Source organism: Lacerta agilis, chromosome 1 (genome assembly GCF_009819535.1).
Source record: "Lacerta agilis isolate rLacAgi1 chromosome 1, rLacAgi1.pri, whole genome shotgun sequence".
In the NCBI taxonomy this organism is placed as follows: Eukaryota; Metazoa; Chordata; class Lepidosauria; order Squamata; family Lacertidae; genus Lacerta; species Lacerta agilis.
This window is the reverse complement of record NC_046312.1, coordinates 76248537-76263442: the sequence shown is the minus strand read 5'-3', so window position 1 is coordinate 76263442 and position 14906 is coordinate 76248537. Positions and strand designations below refer to the sequence as shown.

Genomic DNA, 14906 nt, shown 5'->3' with positions numbered 1-14906 from the left:
TGTATTTTCCATTACTGCTCTGAAATAATTTATTAGTTTGTAATGCAATATGAAAAGCAGCTTCATTTCCTGATGCAAAGGAATTAAATTGAGTTGACCACAAAACATGGACATGTACTGCACAATGTTCAATGCCCAAGACTAGGGATTTCTCAAAAGAGCTCACAAGGGGAAATCTAGAGTACAGTGGTACCTCTGGTTAAGTACTTAATTCGTTCTGGAGTCCGTTCTTAACCTGAAACTGTTGTTAACCTGAAGCACACTTTAGCTAACGGGGCCTCCTGCTGCCGCTGCGCCACCAGAGCACAATTTCTGTTCTTATCCTGAAGCAAAGTTCTTAACCTGAAGCGTTATTTCTGGTTTAGCGGAGTATGTAACCTGAAGCATATGTAACCTGAAGCGTATGTAACCCGAAGTGTATGTAACCCAAGGTACCACTGTATCTCAAACTAAGTGACAGCAATGCATACCAGGAGGAGCAGACAGGAATTCTGAATCTAAATATTGTTACACCATACAGGGCCACTATCCTTGCTTAACGCAGTGGTCTTGAGGAAGGGGAGAGGGCTCCCAATATCACACTTGCTTCCTGGATCCTTTCAACATATCTCTTAAGCGTGTGATACAAGTTAATTTCTAGTTGTTGCTTTTTACATTACAAGTGGCAAAATATGCCAATTAGATGTTCTGAACTATAGCAACATTACTTTATGGCAGCGTTGTTTTTTAAAAAGCAGCCCACTGTCAAACATATCTTCCTTTAAAAGAGCAAGCACCAGTAAGTCTGAACACAATGAGAGTTTTTATTTTCATATCAAAATTTGTATGGTTTGATGATGAAAAACCTTTACAGTGGTATCTTGGTTTGAATACGTTTTGGATTACAAACACGTCAAACCCAGAAGTGTGTGTCTTGGTTTGCAACCTTTTTTTGGATCACAACCCATTTTTTTGGATTACGAAAAAAAACCATTTTGATTACGAAAACATTTTTGGGGGAGTCCCTATTGGCGAAAGCGCACCTTGGGTTACAACCTGTTTTGGTTTACAGATGGACCTCCACAACGGATTATGGTTGTAAACCAAGGTACCACTGTAGTCACAGTGTTTGAGAAACATTAAATTTATGTGAGGAGGAAAGAACACAAACACACATGCCACATACCTGAAAGAGCCGTCTAGATTCGCTCTGTGAATGAAACTCAGTTTTGCATCAGCCCAATAAAGCTTTTGTTCCTCGAGATCTATGGTGAGTCCATTAGGCCAGTAAATGTCAGAATCCACAATTATTTTCCGAACACTGCTGTCCATTCCAGCACGCTCTATTCTAGGTGTTTCCCCCCAGTCTGTCCAATACATGTACCTAGAAAGTATTAAAAATACAAGTGTTATGGTGACGGAGTAGACTCCTGAAGTTCACGTGCCTCTGAAATCTAAAAGGAAAAACTGCCAGAATATCAAAGGTTTCTTTAAAACTCGAGCACCATCTGTTTAAATGTTATACCTTAACTGACTGGCTCTAGAACCAAGTGAGCAACCTGCAGGGCCAACTTGCAGCCCTCCACTTCCTTTAGTATGCCTCCTCCCCCAAGAAAGGTGACCATAGATCCTGATAATGTTGCCCACCCCCTGATCTAGAAGAAAAAAAATGTATTGCCTAGAATGCCCTGAAAACTGGACTTAAAAACTGTCTCTTACCTTTTTTTCATCTCTGTGTATTTACACAATGGCTCTGGTGGAACCTCTAAGCTTATGTTAGCACAGATTTCATAAGATGCAAATAGCTACATGCTGCATTCAATCTTTCAATCTACAATTTTATTTTCAGTGGTGTAATATAAGCTCTTCCATGTAACAGAAAAAATTAATATTGCGCCTGATTAAATACAAGAGTTGAGCAACAACTTATTTATTATGCACCTCTGGCAATTAATCAGAGACAACTGAGCCAAACTGATAATAGCACAAGAACCTAGATTAAATTGGTTTATATATGCCAAAGAATACAGGTGCAATGGATACAAATTATATACAAACAATAATGCCTATGCATCACATTTCTCATCTAATTTTATAGTAGTAAATTACCTATTACTAGGCAGCTTGCTGACATTAAGGATACAAAAATAAAGAACTGCATAGTAGCAATAAATTCATGCTGTGGCTGATTTCACACCCTTCCTCTTAACCTTAAGATACCACAGCTATGCAACAGGGGACAATATACTTTCCATTTATACTTTTAAAACCTTAAAAAACCAACAACCCAGGAGTGCTGTTCCACAAGAAGAGGGATTTCTCATTTGTTAGCATGTGTTTATGCAATACACAATGTTCCTCTGAGATACAGAGTGAATAGACAGGTGCAAAAAGAACAACTACTTTCTAAAAATTAAACAGGTCAAGAAAGGAAAAACAAACTGAGAAAATGTAAATGATTCCTAGGCTGTTTCAAATTTTCAACTGGAGGATCACCTATAGATTGAAGGCAGACACTTTGCTAAGTCCAAAAGTGAATGCGAATACCTATAATAAAATTCCCAAGTTCCTTCTATACAAAAGTAATTTCCTCTCCTTACAAAACAAGATTCATCTACTCAGCATACAAGAACACAACATAAACAGCAAGGCTGTTAATTTCATTGTACACAGGTTGTACATTGACAATAAAGGTGGTATTATTATTATTATTATTATTATTATTATTATTATTGGCCTACTTCATTATTTTGTTTTCCTTACAGTCAAGCATTAGATGAGAAAAACATTGTTATTGTTTTTAAAAATCAAGGACTACTTAGGTCCTGTGAAGAAAATTCACCAACTACTTAACATTTATACTCATTGTTGGCATATTGAGGTTGTGGTCAAATCAGCTTGTGAAGCTTTCCAGAAAGTATTGTTAAAAAGGCCATACAATGGAATGCTAGGTAAACACACCAAAGTGTTCCTTAGTTAAGGTCAAGCATTCCCAAAGACAATAGGAAAATCAAAACATAATACCAAATCCTATACAATTTATGCAGCTATTGTAGTCTACTTACACTCTTTTCCAACCAAGTTGCGATCCAAAGTGGATAAGTGGCACCCGCCCTGTGGAACGCCCTCCCACCAGATGTCAAAGAGAAAAACAACTACCAGACTTTTATAACACATCTGAAGGCAGCCCTGTTTAAGGAGGCTTTTAATGTTTAATAGATTATTGCATTTTAATGTTCTGTTGGAAGCCGCCCAGATAATAATAAATAAATAAATTATTATTATTATTATTATTATTATTAGACAAGAAAAAGGCATAACCGTTTGCTATGGAAACACTGTCATTAAATGCACAAGGAAACAATGCTAGTAAATGTCATTGAAATGGAAATGCCATGCCAAAACATGCCAGAGGAGCGCACATATTAAAATAGGTTCCCCCCCCAAAAAAACCCTCTGAAACATGCTAAGAAAAGCCAGGGCATTCTGGAAGACTGACATAATTGCAAATTTAGTTAAGCAGTATGGGGGGAAATGCCAACTGAGAGTCTTTTGAAAGCAAGGCCATAGTTAACTAATGAATTGTGCCACTAGTGAAGGAGAGAGACACAAAGAGTACCTGTACAACGTTTATTTGTATTTTATTTATTTTTTAGATGTCTATCCTGTCATTAAGGGCATCTACCCTCAAAAAGGCAACTTTTAGGTGCCTAATATCAACCAGGGCAGAGCATGAATAACTCTCTCCCCCCCCCAGCTCTTGTGAAACTTGTCTGCAATAGGGCAAACAAGTTCCACCAGAGGAGCCATGAATAATTTGCAATCAAATCCACTGTCATTATAAATGTCCTTCTGAGTACAGATGGATTTAAATGTTGCACAAGTGTTTGTTTTTTCTAAGTTGATGTTGATTTTTCAGATGCAGTCGATCCTTGCAAGGCTCAACCCAGTTTGTTACTTCAGCCTTTGAAAACAACTCTTATTTCTGATTAACAAAACATTAGATTTTGTTTGGACTGAACCTTCATTGACTGTTCGCCTTCCATGACTTTGCCTTGTGTACATTTATCCTGAGTGTGATCCAAACTAAGTGGATGTAAAAGAGTTTGTTGTTAGATGTATGTATCTTGTTGGAACGCTGAAAGTGGTTCATGTGAAAGATTACTGTGTCAACGAAGCGAAGAGCCAAAGATACATCTACAAAGCGACAAAGGAATTAGAAAAAAAAACTTAGTGCGAATAACCATTATTTCTATGAGCAAGTTCCAAAAATACAGCACATGCCATTAAGCTACCCCCATGAAACCTGGCACACAGAAACTCATTAGTTCATCTAAGGGAAATGGGAAAATGAGATGGAAGATAACATTTTTGCTTCGTGGTAGTTCAAGCAGAAGAACTGGAACTTTTGGCACATAAATCAAGGGAGTTCTGATAGCCTTTAGCAGTTTCACTCCAGGAAAGGCAGTTGTGTGAGCAAAGGGCAATGACACCGCTTTCCCCAAGGACGGATATTTTCCTGCATAGCTCCAGAACAGGCAGGAGAATTGTTCTCTCGCACAGGGCATTTCCCCGTACTGTCTCTTCAAACCCCCCAAATCACCTAACACCATTTTGCAAACAACTGTGTGACAGATTCAACTAATGCAATGCATGTTAGTAATGCATGTGCAGATTGATCTTGGGGAACATACACGGAAGTGTAGCCACAATGCCATGGGAAGCATTTGTATATAGAGAAGCTCCTACATGAAACCAAGTAGGATGCTTCAGACCCCTCTTTCTCCCATACTAGCACCCAGTAATTGCTTAGAACATGGGTAGGGAACAGTGGTAGGTATGTCTGTTTGTAATTTTTTTGGATATATGGAAAATAAATAAAAAATATGAAAGAGGAGGAGGAGGAGGAGATGTGGGTAACCTTTTTCAGACCCTGAGCATTCTCTTGAGCACCTTATGGGTGCTGTATCTTCCATTATGTCTGTTATAATAACAATGAAAAGTGCCTGCTTCTATAGGAACTCTAGTTGTTCAGCTTCTAGATTAATTTAGAATTCAAAATTTAGGACCTGCTGCAGAGATGAAAATTAGGCACCGTACATGAGGCCACATTGATCAGTACAGGGCACAAGGTTAACTGAACACTCGTCAGAAGAGTTAATACAGTCTCCAAGTTAATGTAGTTTAATGCAGGTTGCAAATCTATTATTGCTTCATGACCAATAAACTACTTAAAGGCATTAACCCCGATTAACCAGCTCCAGTCAAAATTAGAAACTTAACACCAATCAGTTTCTCCATAAATGAGTTTTAGACATAAAGCTGCACCTGAAGGGAGTGAATAATATTTCATCTTCTGGGCACAACATTTGGCTTTGCTATTAAAACCTGTGGGACTGATTTGATGTCCTGATCATTTAGGTGATGGCATTGTATTTAATAACAAAATTGGGATAGAGGGAGGACAAAGACTGAAAATATAATGCAATGCTATAAATATTGTCATCCCATCAAATGGCACCCCCCGCCACAGATGTTAGAGCTTCCTTATACATGCCAATACCAAACTTTCAGCTAGCTTAAAATCTCATGAAAGAAACCTTTTGTATTTCAAACTAAGTGAAATCACCAGCCAATCCTACCCAGGTCTTGAAGCAGGCCCTCCAAATGTTGTTGGACTCTTTAACTCCATCAGCCTCAGTCAGCTTGGCCAATTATCAGGTATGACTGGAGTTGCACACCAGCAACATCCAGAAGGCCACAGGTTCCCCACCTGAAGGGGTCTCAAACAGAATTCTCTGCACCATACAATCTACAACCGTTTACCCAATTCATTTCATTGGACTTGAAAGGTTTCTGTAATCATCTTCCACCTGCGCAAGGCAGTTGAATTGCAACTAATCACCAAACTTAAAACCATGGGGAAACCTGGTCTGAACAAAGACATTGGATTCTTATCTCATTATACATAACAAAGCTATCTTTAGCCATCTCACCCCTTGCCTTGTCCCTGCAAGACTAATTGCAGCCGTTAGAGTCATCAACAGGTTTTCCACACCTATCAGCTGATCACCCATTCCCACCACCCTTCTGAGTAATACCCCTCCCCACTCCCTCACTATATTTAAGGATCTGGTGACTTCTGTTTCAGTGTATCTGAAGAAGTGTGCATGCACACGAAAGCTCATACCAAGAACAAACTCAGTTGGTTTCTAAGGTGCTACTGGAAAGAATTTTCTATTTCCTTTCTTCATTGTTTGGCTAAGCTAAACAAGGCTCAACATGCCATGCCCAGTCTACTTCGAACATCCAAGAGGGCACAACCCACAAAGGTGGACTGCAACAGGACTATCTCCCATTCAGCCATCTACTAGAACCAGCAGCACAGTTATTTCAAACTCTGGACTTAATGGTTTAACAGGGGAGATTGTCTCTTCAAACCTTAATTCGTATTAGTTCACTTGCTCCAAGGCCAGCACTGATGCATTGGGGAGCCCTCCTGCTCATTCTGGGTGGGGCCCAGGAACTCTGCCTCAAAGCCTTGCCCTGATTGTACCACTAGGTATAATCCAGTGCAGAATGAAGTTCTAGGTCTGCTGCTTTAAAGCCTAAAATGGCCCACCTGGGTAACAAGACTGAATTTGCACACTTCCTAATTCTTGCGACAATTAGAGCTATTCAAGACACAAATGACATGGTACTCCAGAGCTAGGAAACCACACCTCTTGCCAGATACAAAGTATCTTAGCATTTTAAATTGGAAATCCCTGAAAGGATTATTCAAGCAGATAAGCCACAAACAAAACTGTCATCTTTCTTTATTATTTAGGGTGCACCAGGCACTATATAGATATTTTAAAAATACATTGCCGAGTTACTGCCTACAGACTCACAATCTTTTTTAAAACAAACAAACAAACAAACATGAGAAACAGGGGAATTGCTCAAATTTTGCCCAAGCTGGGAAAAAGTGAAAGTTGGATAGTTCAGTTGATAGAGCATGAGACTCAATCTCGAACCCCATGTTGGGCAAAATATTCCTGCATTGCAGAGGTCTGAACGACCCTCTTGGTCCCTTCCAACTCTGCAATTGTACACTTCTATGATTCCATGAAGGAAAGCATTCAAATTAACCTAGAAATATGAAGCAAAAGAAATCCAAGCACTACATCAAGAGGGAAATGCATAAGAGGAGCTAGGAGTTTTTAATAATTTTTACAATGATACTGAGAAGAGGCCAAGTGAATATTTAAAGGAAATTGGTTCCACTCATAAGAGTCCAAAATAATAATAAAAGATTCAGAGAGAGAGAAAACAACATGAGTGTGAGGATTTAATAAGATTCATGTGTGGTGAAATGGAGGGACCAAGACAAGAGACAGAAACCAACAAAAACAGAAATTTACAATTAATAGAAAATAGGGGAAGTCAATGAGGGAAAACAAAATAGGTATAAAATTATTATTGTGTAAAGAAAGTAGGCTTAAATGCAAGGGTCAATAATAATATCAGAAAGTGTTATCATACTCCCCCCCCTCCATGCCACATTACTCATTTGGAGGAGACATGTAAGTTTTGGGGCGGGGATGGGGGAATGTAATTGATATTAATTTAAGAATGGTATAGTAAGCAATATCCTAATCCTGCATTGTAATTTTGGAATTATTGAAGTTGGGCTGCAATATCCTTCTTTGCTATGCGGCTGGATAACATTTTTGTTCTTTTTGTTTTTGTAACTGTTTTAAGTTGGGGGGGAAACCCAATCACTTGTGTTGTTATTTTGTTTTTGTTTTAAAAAAAGAAGAATGGAGGCAATAGGTCCAAACCTAAAAAAAAAAAACACAGGACGGCTGACAAACAATGAAGGTATGAATACACCTTGTCCCACCAGTGAGGGGCACAGAATAAAGATACAAGAAATTAAATGCACATATACTATTAAGGAACAACTGCTTTGGGTTTCCAAAATTGAGTTCACATAATATCAGTAACCATACATATTAAGCAACCTCGGGATAATCATAACTACATTATGGTTTACACATCTGCAAGGAGGTGGTAGGTTTTAAATCAAAAGCTGGAGCAAGATGAAAGCCTAAGGCTGGGCTCCAAAGAGTTATTACATTAGTAATGCCATGTGGGATTTTTTTATTTCCTTCCTTGAACAGCAGACTTTCAGCAGAGCTTATCAAAATCTGCTTTTGAAAATCCCTCCCACCCCCCCCAAAAAACTTTCAAAAGCAGTTTGCCATGTGTCAAGGGGGGGGGGGGTCCTGCAGTTCAAGAAACCTAATCCCAAAGGCTCCTTGGATATGTGAAAACCATTCTGCACATCAGTGGATCCCAGCCAAGGAGCACCACATGGTAAATCCTTTAGCAATATGGTAATTTGCCACTGCACTAACCAAAGGTATGTGTGTAAACATTACCTGGGGGGGGAGCTTTTGGTTTCTCACCTCTTCCAATTTCCTGGAGTTGTTGAGGTAAAGGGACTACACATCAGCCATACGAATCTCATTGTTCTAGATAATTTGTTCATGCCAACATTAGATTATAATCAGACATCTGAAAACATTATGGTACTGCAAATATTGGCCTGGTTCGTATTTAAACCATAGGCTAAAACAAACTATTGTTTAATGCGAATGAGCAGTACACTAGTGCATGCTGCTCAGAAGTTTACTGATACTTCTACTACTTCGTCATGTTGTCCAAAACTGTGGTTTGATTCTCTCCAGAAGCAATAATAACCAAGGTCTCTTCAAGGCTTACAGTTTGTTGTTTGGAGAAAAACCAAACCACAAGCCCAGGTTTAGATGGCATGAGAAGCAGACCCTGGCTTGTTTTCTCTGTGGCGAAGCAGCAGTAGGAGTTGGGAAGGAATGATGCTGGAACTTTTTACATGAAAGTGAAATTTTAAATTTGTTATAAATTATGGCTTAATGTTACATGCCATTGAAAGCACAAAGTAAAAAAATACTGCAAAAGAGATTTTGTGGTGTAAGTGGGTGGTAGAATGTTGAATGGTATTGATCCAGCTCTGCATGCAAATTCCAAGCAAATTGCCAGAAGAACTTCATGGAGAATTACGCATGCTCCACATTTGCACATGAAAAATAATAGTACTTTAGCAAAAGATTCCCCACCCTAGGCTTAAAAATGTTTGTTCACAAAAAAGAGCATGTTTCTGTGCTAATTGACTTGTTTGGGTTTGTTTGTTTTTTAAAATGACTTTTATTACACTATTTCCTCATAATGAACTTCAAATTTTCCAAAACAAAATAAAAAATTAAAAAAATCCTTTCAGTAGCTCTTTAGAGACCAACTAAATTTGTTCTTGGTACGAGCTTTCGTGTGCATGCTCATACCAAGAACAAACTTAGTTGGTCTCTAAGGTGCTACTGGAAGGAATTTTTTTATTTTTTATTTTGTTTTGACTATGGCAGACCAACACGGCTACCTACCTGTAATTCAAATTTTCCAGCCACCATTGCAAAATTTGAATTCCAATCCTTTAAAAAGAACAGCAAAGGTGCTCATATCAAATGTTTTGCACCAAAATCTAAAAGGTCAAGTGTTGAATGTCTACAACTAAGAGAACTGATCTACTTTTAAAGGTGCATTACAGGTATTTTCTAACCACCCAACAAAAAAGATATTTTCATTTCATACATATAGAGATTAAGACAATAAAAATCACAAGCAACTTATTCAGTCTTGTGTTGTAAATGCCCCCTGATGAATTCTAAGATTACTATGCTGCGTTCTGTCTTTCCCAATAAAGTAATAGAGTAGTACTCTCAACTAGGCAAATAACTTCTAACAGTAGAAGTCTTGCATTCACAACCTACCATGAATAGCACAAGTAGAGACAACTGAAAAAAAGTGAGGCAGAATGAAACAATTGCTGCAAAATAAAATTTGACCAGGGTGGAAAATTTGATCTGGAATTCCTATTAGACTGTTAAGAAACTACAGTAACTTGAAGAAAAACAGATATTCCGCTCATGTATAATTGTTTTGTCAATATGCTCCCAACATGCCTTTTGAAAAAGACAGGAGGGTGGCAAGAAAGCATTGGGAAGCCACCATCATCACAAACAAAGCCCTGATTTTATTTGTGGGGAGGTGCCAACTTCCAGCACCAGGCCCAGTCCCCCCACCCCTTCCAGTCTGGGGTTGCCCTTGGCTGCTCCTATAAATGGAGCTGGAGCAAAAGGTCACACTTTTGAAAGAGGTCATCTTCTCAAAGACAAAAACAACTTTATAAAACATTTGCGTAACAGGGGAAGGCAAATTTAGAAAATAAGTATACTTTGCTGAACAGTAACTTATCTCTACTACTCACTAGCTGTCAAACAATTTTTATACAAGGACAAGAGAACTTGCCCTTCACGTTTACTGGTATATCAGAGCCATCATATCAAGGGGTATTAAGTAAGTTAAAACAAGCATCCCTTCTCTCCTATACAGAGGAAATTTCTAGTAACCAGCAGCACAAGGCACCCACCAAACAGGACACCAGACTGAAAAATCCCCTATTTCAGTGTATCTGAAGAAGTGTGCATGCACACGAAAGCTCATACCATGAACAAACTTAGTTGGTCTCTAAGGTGCTACTGGAAGGATTTTTTTATTTTTTTATTTTGTTTCTCCTATACTTGTCACAGATAAATGACAAATGTTATGGATAGCAATGTGAGCCCAATTAGTGGGAAGAGTTATGAACATCCCCCAGTCAAGTCATAGAAGTAACAGTACAATGACGCAAAGGGAAAAAGAGGTAGCTTCAAGTTGTTGCTTAAATTCCTGCTTTCATGGCCTCATGAGAGGCATTTCTAAATGTACCTTTTACAATTCCAGTGTCCTCCCCACACAGATCACACCCATGTGTCAGATATCTAATTGGAATGGGAGAGGTGTAATGGAATTCCCTGCTAAGGAATATTCATCTGCCCCTCTCCCCCTTCTCCAAGCATCCTGCCTCTTATTGAAAACATTATAGTTAGGCTGATTAATTTTAATGAGATGACTCCCAGTTTTAAGATTGTTTTGCCCATGACCAGTCTCTGGGTGCTGTTGTTAGCTTTGGTGATGTAAGCTGCACTGAGCACCGTTTTTAAGGCGGGATATAAAATTTTAAGTAAAACCAACAGTCAAAATGTATCATTCCTCAGAAACCTGTCTGGAAATTGAGATTAGCAAATCCCTGAAGCGAAAAATCTAAATCTTTACAGTCTCAGCTATAAAAGCTAATGGCTCTACCATCTAGCTGTTAATGGATTCCCTTATACTCTGTATTTGGGCAAAGATTCGTATGAGAGCTTATATAGAAGAACCACACTGTTCACTTAATTCTTGTTCATAAGCGAAGCTTTCCCATCCAAAAGGGGGAAAAAAAGCATTCCACAGCAAGATGGTAATCCATCACAGGCCTTTTAAATACTTACATGAAAATGCTTCTTGATTCCTGACATTATATCCCACATCTATAAACAAACTGTATTGGGCAAAGGACTGGCAGTCACCTCTTGGGTCTTTTCTTTAAGGACACTTTAGCTCAAATTAAGGTCTCAGAGCCAGCATAAAATGCAATTATGTCTGATTAGCCAGCTCTGCAGTACAACCACATTTATTAAGTGTGGTCAACCAGAACACTGGGATAATCAGGAATTCAGAAAATTGGTAGCATCATTTCCATATGGCCACACTGACAATGAACTACATTGTGGATATGAATGAGGCCAGTTCATACAAACTGAACATAGTGGGTCTTGCACTCAACTGCGTTACATTTATCTGAACTAGCCTTCAAAATCTGCCATGCGCCAGGCACATTTTGCACCTGGCTATTGGCCACTTGCGACCAAGTGAAGATGCCTGGGCGCCAGGATGGTGCATGGCGTCTCTGCCATCTGGAGGTGCATGCCTGGGGATCCTTGGATCTTCACTGTTTTCACACAGAAAATTCCTGTAGAATTCTATCCACAATATTTTATCTGCACAATCAGAATGAATTTCAGGAGCCAAAAAGTCATATTGAAAAATAGGATTTTGGAGCTGTCTGGCCCCAAAATGGCGACTAGGCATTCCGCTTAGCTATTTGGCACCTAGCTTATATAGCTGAGTATCTGACAGTGTTAATCTCAGTGCCTGAAACAAAAGGTTAGAAAACCCTGATGGACCTGGATCTGAAATGAAACCAAACTCAACTACTTAATTGTTTGGCTTCCTGCTCACACTTGTTCCAGCCTTCTGTTCATTTATATTACAACCTTGTCAAAGCTGAGATTGCTTCTTTTACCAACTGCATCACGTGTAACAAAACAATGCATTTAAGGTGTGAGCGCAATTATCTGTAACAGTTAACCATTTACCCCAGCACACATTTGTCAAAAAACTGGAAAAAAAATTGTGCCAGGTAAGCAAAACCTCAGTTTAAAGAAATCTCTAGCTTGCAGATACCTGGCTGATTCTTTCCCTATGCAGAGGGTGCTTAGGCACATTCAGATCTTTGGGGTAATAAAAATGAACAGCCTCTTTTACCTGCTAAAGCTTACAGAGCATTAGACACCTCAAGCCATTCGATGAATTTGAGAACTCATTAAAATTTGCACAACTGAACCTACTGCACTTTTATACACAAAACTTAATTAAACACCTTTAACTGGTCGTGTTAACTGGAGATTAAAAAATTCATAACATTCGGCTTTTAGGAGAAGCCTAACTTGGAAAAATGAGGCTGTTTTAACGTTTTCTTTGGCACTTTAGTCATGGCACTCTTCCACGGCCTGCCATTCCTTCACAAGATGTATTTAAATCTAAACGTATGTTCAGAGAAAAATACCTTGAGAAAATAGAAACTGAAACGAGATTATATTTTTTGTAGAGACAAAAAAAATCCTATCAAAACAATCATAATCCTGCAAACCAATGCAAAAAGTTTAAAGAAGGGATGTTTACCCGTGAGCTGGATCCAGGGCTATTGCTCTTGGCTGGTCAAGGTCTTGCCAAAAGAGAACTTTCCTAGATGTTCCATTGAGATTAGCAACTTCTATCCTATTCGTTTCAGAGTCTGTCCAGTACAGTTTTTTCCCAATCCAGTCACATGCCAAGCCATCTGGGGAAACCAGACCTGACACTATGACGTTCTGCACCAGGTTCCCAGTTTGGTTAAAATAAGTCTGCTTGATGGCTTCTTCGCTCACATCGGTCCAGTAAATAACACCCTGTGAGTACAGGAAGTCCACTGCTGCAGCATCTTCTAAGCCACTGACAACAACAGTTGATTCCATCTTCACTCCTCCAGCATCCACCAGTCTGACATCTCTCCGGTTAGCAAAAAGCAGGAGGGGAGAAGCTATGGAAAGGGAGAAAAATAAAGTGTTATGTATGGTAAACTGTCACTTCTAAAAACAGAGCAGTGATGCCTAAGCACTAATTAATATATTGGGATTTCCATTCAAGTAAGGTATTTGGCATTTGGCATTATTATAGCTTTTAGCACAATGCCACATATTATATTGTTTTTAAACATTCAACAAATTTTGAAATCATTTGGTAAAAGAAGAACACTGCCTCCAACATTTACTGCCTTTAATATTCTGTGTGCCCCACCAGTTTTTTTTCATCAGTTCCAACTTAGTTTCACAAAAAAATTGATAAGTTTGATAAATTAATGCCTAGGAAACAACTCTGAAAGCCAGAGGATAAAGACAAAAAGTGTGTATTCTTTTTCTCCATGATTCCTACAACTGAATACCTCCAAATTCAATTTACTCAGTGATGAACTGACTCGTTTTTCAAGCAGGACTTTTTGTGTTTTGCTTCAACCGCCAACTAATAACACTAGCATTAACAGACCTGAAATTGCTTCCAATCTGCCACTGGGCTAGATTCAAAGTTCTTGTACTAGTATGAACAGGTTAGGCCCTGGATACATTTAGGACCACCTTACCATGTACATTTCAGGCTGGACACTGAGAACATTTTGGGGGGCACTTTTAGCGGTCCCCCACAGAAGTTGAACAGGAGCACAACTCACATAAACAACAAGTCATGTCTTCAGTATTGTCAGCCCACCTCTCTTAGGGTTGCCATATTTCAAAAAGTGAAAATCCAGACACAAAATGAAGTTTTTGAAAAAAAATTAAGGAAATTTGCCATATGTCCAGATTTTCCCAGAATCCCAGATGCTATTTCTGCTCATACACTGTTACTGACTGCTGTATTCCGGCTACGTCCAGGAAATTCCAGGCGTATGGCAACCCTAACCTCAGTGGAACTCCTTCCCACCAGAAGTCAGACAGGCACTGTTCCTGCTGAGTTTCAGATGCCTATTTGAAACCATTTTATTTCAGGATCCCTTTGAATCATGAATGCTTCTCTGATATTTTAAATGATTTGATTAAAAAAAAATATTTTGCAGCTTCCAATTGGCTGCAGGAGCTTCCAGCACTCAACCGGAAGCCATGGAAGCTGCAGAAGACATGTTGGATGATCGGCTTCCAAAAAAAGTTCGCAAACCGCAACACTTACTTCCGGGTTTGCGGCATTCGGGAGCTAAAACGTTCAAATCGCAAGACGTTCGAGAACCAAGATACAACAGTATATTCTTTTGCAAAAGTTGTTCGACAAGAGCAGCAAGCTCCACTAACTGATCAAGTAGCTAAATTTTAATGAATTAGCATAAGCCAGCTTTAACTGGTAGAAATCCGAGTTTAGGACATATATTTATTTTTTTCTGGTAAGATACTATAAACAGGAATGAAAAGTATTTATGATGAAGTTTCTTAAGAGATAAATGGTTGCTGTTGGAAATACTGTAGTCAGCAATGCTTTTTAAAAATCACACTTTCGTAATATGCAAGTATATTACATCAATTTAAAAAGCGTCCTGCAAATACCACCTCCTTTAACCACACTAC

General features: G+C 38.8%; 1 protein-coding gene across 3 annotated transcripts in view; it reads right to left on the bottom strand.

Moving 5' to 3' along the window:
• LRP5 (LDL receptor related protein 5) overlaps positions 1-14906 on the bottom strand; it is a 189994-nt gene that overhangs the window by 68584 nt on the left and 106504 nt on the right. For all 3 annotated transcript variants that reach the window (XM_033156106.1, XM_033156113.1, XM_033156120.1), the window contains 2 exons: positions 12943-13339; positions 1166-1363 (listed from right to left, as the gene is read on the bottom strand). In XM_033156106.1, the coding sequence (XP_033011997.1) occupies positions 1166-1363; positions 12943-13339 (595 nt within the window). The remainder of the gene's footprint in view (positions 1-1165; positions 1364-12942; positions 13340-14906) is intronic.